Genomic DNA, 6,998 nt, shown 5'->3' with positions numbered 1-6,998 from the left:
ACTTCTAAGGTCACGCCATTCACTCTTATTGCGAAGCTCCAATGGTCTTGAGCTGTGATAAATTCTGGAATTTAAAGGGCACACATTCATGAGGGAGTGATCTTGGATTGAACATGCTGATGTTGGGGTGGATCTGTGTATAGAGTGACTACCTGCGTTTATCTACCTTTCTACCGGGCATTCTGAGCGGTAGAAAGGTAGAAACTCCTTGGCCGGAATTGCCCCAGAATGCTTTGCCCCAACTTGGCTTCAAATATTTTCCCGTCTGTCGGGGCTTGAGTAAGCTCAGCTCACCTAACTAGTAATGATTTTCTTATAGTATCTGAGGTATACGTAGACAAATATGTAGACAGATTTCTTTTCCCTGGTTTCCTCAAGCACATTCTTTGTTTTTAGTTTTACGCATATTTTCCTTTAAAAAAATCGCATATTTCCTTAAAATAAATCTGTATGAGCACTTTCAGACGTGGAAAACGGTGCTCATAGTAGTGAGATATACCCAGTGACAGAACAGGAAGTGTGACATGTATATCCCCATATCCCTACCCTCCCAGGAAGTGTGACATGTATATCCCCACCCTCCCAGGAAGTGTGACATGTATATCCCCACCCTCCCAGGAAGTGTGACATGTATATCCCCACCCTCCCAGGAAGTGTGACATGTTTATCCCCACCCTCCCAGGAAGTGTGACATGTATATCCCCGTCCTCCCAGGCATCAGAAACAAGAAGCCCATTCAGACCAGGTACCGCATGCCTCTCTTCAACTGGCAGGCCCTGAAGCCCAGCCAGGTGACCGGCACCGTCTTCAACGAGCTGGACGACGAACACGTGCTGGGGGTGAGACCCCCTCATCATCATCATCATCATCATCATTTCCACTCCTTGTCCTTCTCACTCACTGTACATGTTTCTGTTAGTGGCAAAGTCAAGTTTATTTATTTAGCACATGTTCATACATACAAGCAAATGCAACACAGTGCTTTACAAGGTGAAGAGAAAAGATCTTTTATAATATCCAAAAAGCCTCAAACATACTGTGTGCTGTATGTTCCCCAGATAGAATTTGAGATTATCGAGAATTTTTGATACAGTTGCAGTCGGCGTGAAGCTCAAGTATAATAGCACTAGAAGGCAAACCTGTTTCATCCACACAAAAGCTCAAATTGCAGTTGAACACAACAGAGCCCAAGTTTTTGGTAAAGTAAAAAAAAAAAGAAGTTATTTTTGTGACCCCTAGAAAGAGATTATGTGTCTTCTGTACTTTCCCTCTTGGCTGTAATGTCTTTGTGTCTCTTTTATTGACCTGTCCTTTCCTTATTGTCCCTTCTCCATCCTGCTTAGTTGAGACTATTTCTGTACTTTGGTTTGGAGTTCGGACATTGCCGACAGTTCCAGCGTCGAGTGTCCAATCCTCCCTTCCTGTGTCTTAGGAGATCAACATGGATGCTTTTGAGGAGCAGTTTAAGACCAAAGCCCAGACTGCGCCAACACCCCTGGGGACCCTGAAGATGAAGGTGGCCCAGAAGACCCCCGGCAAGGCGGCCCTACTGGAGCCCAACAGGGCCAAAAACCTGGCCATCACCCTACGCAAGGGAGGCATGGCCGCCGCCCACATCTGCATCGCCATCGAGACGTACGTATCTGTCCTGTGATGTGCATTCTGTTAATGTGCATAGGAAATGTATTACTCTAGTGTCTTATATGCACAGCAGAATATAACGGCCTGTTTTGTATGTTATGTTATGTTATGTTTTGTATGTTATGTAGTGTGTTGTTTGTTTGATTTGGATTCATTCCACATAGAAGCAATATTGTCATAGTGGACGACTGTGAAGGTCATTTTGATACTTTGGATACTTCAGTTAGCCGTAACACCCCAATAATCAAAAGTAAATAGTCGTTTATTAACTCCTTACTATCATACATTATCACTGCGTCCCACCCTGGCGCTTTCCACAGGTATAACCAGGAAGCGCTCAGCCTGGACTTCCTGGAGCTGCTGGAGCGTTTCATCCCCTCGGAGTACGAGCTCAAGCTCATCCAGAGCTACGAGGGTGAGGGCCGGCCGCTGGACGAGCTCTCCGAGGAGGACCGCTTCATGGTGCGCTTCGGCAAGATCCCGCGCCTGGGCCAGCGCATCAGCACCCTCACCTTCATGGGGAACCTCCCCGAGAGCGTCCAGCTGCTGCAGCCGGTCAGTGGATTTCAGTTGTTTTTTAAACCGGATGATTAAACAGAATGTCCTTGTTCAGCTGTGCCGGCGTAATTAACGGACTTCTTGTTCTGAGGAACGTCAGTCATCACATATCAAATTTCAGTCGCGGCATGTGTCATATCCAGGATACTGACTGTACTCAAAAGTAACAACAACATATGTATTTACTTTGAAAAATGTTTTTTTTTAACGTTGATAATTCACATTCTGACTGATGTTCTATATACAGTAAGTTATTTAGTGAAATCAGTCTCTGTTACTGCTTAATCTGTTGGTCGGGAAACTCAAAGGTCACTAAGGTCAGGTAATTGTGAAGATGTTGGAAAGTCAATGGGGTGCAACCAGTTGACCCATATGACCTTCAGCTGACCAGGCGGAGCGTGAAGGTGGACAGGGTCAGAGCGTGGCAGGGTGTGAGTGTGACAGGGTGTGAGTGTGACAGGGTGTGAGTGTGACAGGGTGTGAGTGTGACAGGGTGTGAGTGTGACAGGGTGTGAGAGTGACAGGGTGTGAGTGTGACAGGGTGTGAGCGTGTCAGGGTCTGAGTGTGACAGGGTGTGAGTGTGACAGGGTCTGAGCGTGACAGGGTGTGAGTGTGACAGGGTCTGAGTGTGACAGGGTCTGAGCGTGACAGGGTGTGAGTGTGACAGGGTGTGAGTGTGACAGGGTGTGAGTGTGACAGGGTGTGAGTGTGACAGGGTGTGAGAGTGACAGGGTCTGAGAGTGACAGGGTCTGAGTGTGACAGGGTGTGAGAGTGACAGGGTCTGAGAGTGACAGGGTGTGAGTGTGACAGGGTGTAAGTGTGACAGGGTGTGAGTGTGACAGGGTGTGAGTGTGACAGGGTGTGAGTGTGACAGGGTGTGAGAGTGACAGGGTGTGAGTGTGACAGGGTCTGAGTGTGACAGGGTGTGAGTGTGACAGGGTGTGAGTGTGACAGGGTGTGAGCGTGGCAGGGTCTGAGTGTGACAGGGTGTGAGTGTGACAGGGTGTGAGTGTGACAGGGTGTGAGTGTGACAGGGTGTGAGCGTGACAGGGTCTGAGAGTGACAGGGTCGGAGCGTGACAGGGTCTGAGTGTGACAGGGTCGGAGTGTGACAGGGTGTGAGTGTGACAGGGTCGGAGTGTGACAGGGTCTGAGAGTGACAGGGTGTGAGTGTGACAGGGTGTGAGTGTGACAGGGTCTGAGTGTGACAGGGTCGGAGCGTGACAGGGTGTGAGTGTGACAGGGTGTGAGCGTGACAGGGTGTGAGTGTGACAGGGTGTGAGTGTGACAGGGTGTGAGAGTGACAGGGTGTGAGTGTGACAGGGTGTAAGTCTGACAGGGTGTGAGTGTGACAGGGTGTGAGTGTGACAGGGTGTGAGTGTGACAGGGTGTGAGTGTGACAGGGTGTGAGCGTGACAGGGTGTGAGTGTGACAGGGTCTGAGTGTGACAGGGTCGGAGCGTGACAGGGTGTGAGTGTGACAGGGTGTGAGTGTGACAGGGTGTGAGTGTGACAGGGTGTGAGTGTGACAGGGTGTGAGTGTGACAGGGTGTGAGTGTGACAGGGTCGGAGCGTGGCAGGGTGTGAGTGTGACAGGGTGTGAGTGTGACAGGGTGTGAGTGTGACAGGGTGTGAGTGTGACAGGGTGTGAGTGTGACAGGGTGTGAGTGTGACAGGGTGTGAGTGTGACAGGGTGTGAGTGTGACAGGGTGTGAGCGTGACAGGGTGTGAGCGTGACAGGGTGTGAGTGTGACAGGGTCTGAGCGTGACAGGGTGTGAGTGTGACAGGGTCGGAGCGTGACAGGGTGTGAGCGTGACAGGGTGTGAGTGTGACAGGGTCGGAGCGTGACAGGGTGTGAGTGTGACAGGGTGTGAGTGTGACAGGGTGTGAGTGTGACAGGGTGTGAGTGTGACAGGGTGTGAGTGTGACAGGGTCTGAGTGTGACAGGGTGTGAGTGTGACAGGGTGTGAGTGTGACAGGGTCTGAGCGTGACAGGGTGTGAGCGTGACAGGGTGTAAGTCTGACAGGGTGTGAGCGTGACAGGGTGTGAGTGTGACAGGGTCGGAGCGTGACAGGGTGTGAGCGTGACAGGGTGTGAGTGTGACAGGGTCGGAGCGTGACAGGGTGTGAGTGTGACAGGGTGTGAGTGTGACAGGGTGTGAGTGTGACAGGGTCTGAGTGTGACAGGGTGTGAGTGTGACAGGGTGTGAGTGTGACAGGGTCTGAGCGTGACAGGGTGTGAGCGTGACAGGGTGTAAGTCTGACAGGGTGTGAGTGTGACAGGGTGTGAGTGTGACAGGGTGTGAGTGTGACAGGGTGTGAGTGTGACAGGGTGTGAGCGTGACAGGGTCTGAGTGTGACAGGGTGTGAGCGTGACAGGGTCGGAGCGTGACAGGGTGTGAGCGTGACAGGGTGTGAGTGTGACAGGGTGTGAGTGTGACAGGGTGTGAGTGTGACAGGGTGTGAGTGTGACAGGGTGTGAGTGTGGCAGGGTGTGAGTGTGACAGGGTGTGAGCGTGACAGGGTGTGAGCGTGACAGGGTCTGAGTGTGACAGGGTGTGAGCGTGACAGGGTCGGAGCGTGACAGGGTGTGAGCGTGACAGGGTGTGAGTGTGACAGGGTGTGAGTGTGACAGGGTCGGAGCGTGACAGGGTGTGAGTGTGACAGGGTGTAAGTCTGACAGGGTGTGAGTGTGACAGGGTCTGAGTGTGACAGGGTGTGAGCGTGACAGGGTGTGAGTGTGACAGGGTGTGAGTGTGACAGGGTGTGAGAGTGACAGGGTGTGAGTGTGACAGGGTGTGAGTGTGACAGGGTGTGAGCGTGACAGGGTGTGAGTGTGACAGGGTGTGAGTGTGACAGGGTCTGAGTGTGACAGGGTGTGAGTGTGACAGGGTGTGAGTGTGACAGGGTCTGAGTGTGACAGGGTGTGAGTGTGACAGGGTGTGAGTGTGACAGGGTGTGAGCGTGACAGGGTGTGAGTGTGACAGGGTCTGAGTGTGACAGGGTGTGAGTGTGACAGGGTGTGAGAGTGACAGGGTGTGAGTGTGACAGGGTGTGAGTGTGACAGGGTGTGAGCGTGACAGGGTGTGAGTGTGACAGGGTGTGAGTGTGACAGGGTGTGAGTGTGACAGGGTGTGAGTGTGACAGGGTGTGAGTGTGACAGGGTGTGAGCGTGACAGGGTGTGAGCGTGACAGGGTGTGAGTGTGACAGGGTCTGAGCGTGACAGGGTGTGAGTGTGACAGGGTCTGAGCGTGACAGGGTGTGAGTGTGACAGGGTGTGAGTGTGACAGGGTGTGAGTGTGACAGGGTGTGAGTGTGACAGGGTGTGAGTGTGACAGGGTGTGAGTGTGACAGGGTCTGAGCGTGACAGGGTGTGAGTGTGACAGGGTCTGAGTGTGACAGGGTCTGAGCGTGACAGGGTCTGCCTCCACGTGTCCCTCCCTCTGTTGCGTAACTTTGTTCTTAACTCAGAAGTGTGTTTATACGTGTGTGTGTGTGTGTGTGTGTGTGTGTGTGCGTGTGTGTGTGTGTTGCGTACAGTATTATGCTGCAACACATATTGACTCTCTGAAGACATTCAACTTTAAAAACAAGTTTAAATACCAACAAATTGATTCAAAAATTAACAATGGAGTATAGATTGGTTGATTCTCGTTTCCAGTGTTGTCTTTTTGCATTCTAATTAATTCACCTATATGTCCATCTCTCCACAGCAACTCAACGCCATTATCGCTGCTTCAATGTCAATCAAGTCCTCTGGCAAGCTCAAGAAGATCCTAGAGGTGAGAAGCTTATGATAACGTATGATGATACATCCTGACATGCAAGACGTTGGGACCTGTAGTCGTACTTTGTTGATTTGTGCTTTTTGAAGGGTTTTCTGATCAAGAAACCTAAAATGTGTCTTGTCTGTTAGATCATCTTAGCCTTTGGAAACTACATGAACAGCAGCAAGAGGGGAGCAGCTTATGGCTTCCACCTGCAGAGTCTGGACTTGGTAAGCCTTAGCAAAGGCACCTAACACACCTGAACAGCCATGCCTTGCCATTTGTTTGCGAATTATTGGTAGAAAACTAAAGGTTTAAATATATGACAGTGGATGTATCCTCTGCAGTTTGTCATCGTACTACAACTCCCAGGTGGCATCGCTCTGTTCACAGACGATTACCCAATATAATTAGTGACAGGCTGTGCTGCCCAAATCATCAATTAAGCTAATTCATTAAAAGTTCTGAATTGACTATATGGGCAGTGAGCTACAGGTGCAATGGGTGTGCGGACCTACCAGCTATAGAAGAAGAATAAAAGGGTCAGGATAGGCTGTTCTAATGAATGACGTGTATGCCAAACAATTTATTGGACTGTCAGAATATAAATCAATACACGCACGCACACACACACACACGCACACACACACACACAGATCCGGGTGCATGCTAAGAACACTATAATCCTTACTGTACAGTATTTCTAAACCGTAACTACTGTAGTATTCTTCTCTACTTGTTCTTCTCCTCCAGCTGTTGGACACTAAATCTACGGATCGCAGACAGACTCTTCTGCACTTCATAGTCAGCATCATCCAGGAGAAGTATCCGGAACTCCAGTCCTTCCACACCGAGCTCCACTTTATTGACAAGGCTGCTCTGGGTAGGTACAGGCAGTACACTGGTATCAGAGCAAACAAGGTGTGTGTCAAACACTTGTCAAAACAAGCTACACGATACTCCACACCTCCCTCCAAACATCAGTTTACAGCAGCGCCGACCAAAAAAGCTACGAAGCTAGTAACGTTAG

General features: G+C 50.4%; 2 protein-coding genes across 2 annotated transcripts in view; both read left to right on the top strand.

Moving 5' to 3' along the window:
* The window catches only part of LOC311323906 (uncharacterized protein), a 571,429-nt gene that overhangs the window by 222,170 nt on the left and 342,261 nt on the right, over positions 1–6,998 (top strand). The window lies entirely within an intron of this gene.
* fmnl1b (formin-like 1b) overlaps positions 1–6,998 on the top strand; it is a gene marked incomplete at both ends in the record, with an annotated part of 41,251 nt that overhangs the window by 29,758 nt on the left and 4,495 nt on the right. The window contains 6 exons of the mRNA XM_084456223.1: positions 715–839; positions 1,433–1,635; positions 1,962–2,196; positions 5,915–5,983; positions 6,118–6,198; positions 6,722–6,851. Of these exons, the coding sequence (XP_084312349.1) occupies positions 715–839; positions 1,433–1,635; positions 1,962–2,196; positions 5,915–5,983; positions 6,118–6,198; positions 6,722–6,851 (843 nt within the window). The remainder of the gene's footprint in view (positions 1–714; positions 840–1,432; positions 1,636–1,961; positions 2,197–5,914; positions 5,984–6,117; positions 6,199–6,721; positions 6,852–6,998) is intronic.

Source organism: Borostomias antarcticus, assembly GCF_949987555.1.
Source record: "Borostomias antarcticus genome assembly, chromosome: 22".
Taxonomy (NCBI): Eukaryota; Metazoa; Chordata; class Actinopteri; order Stomiiformes; family Stomiidae; genus Borostomias; species Borostomias antarcticus.
This window is presented reverse-complemented; position numbering and strand designations above follow the sequence as displayed.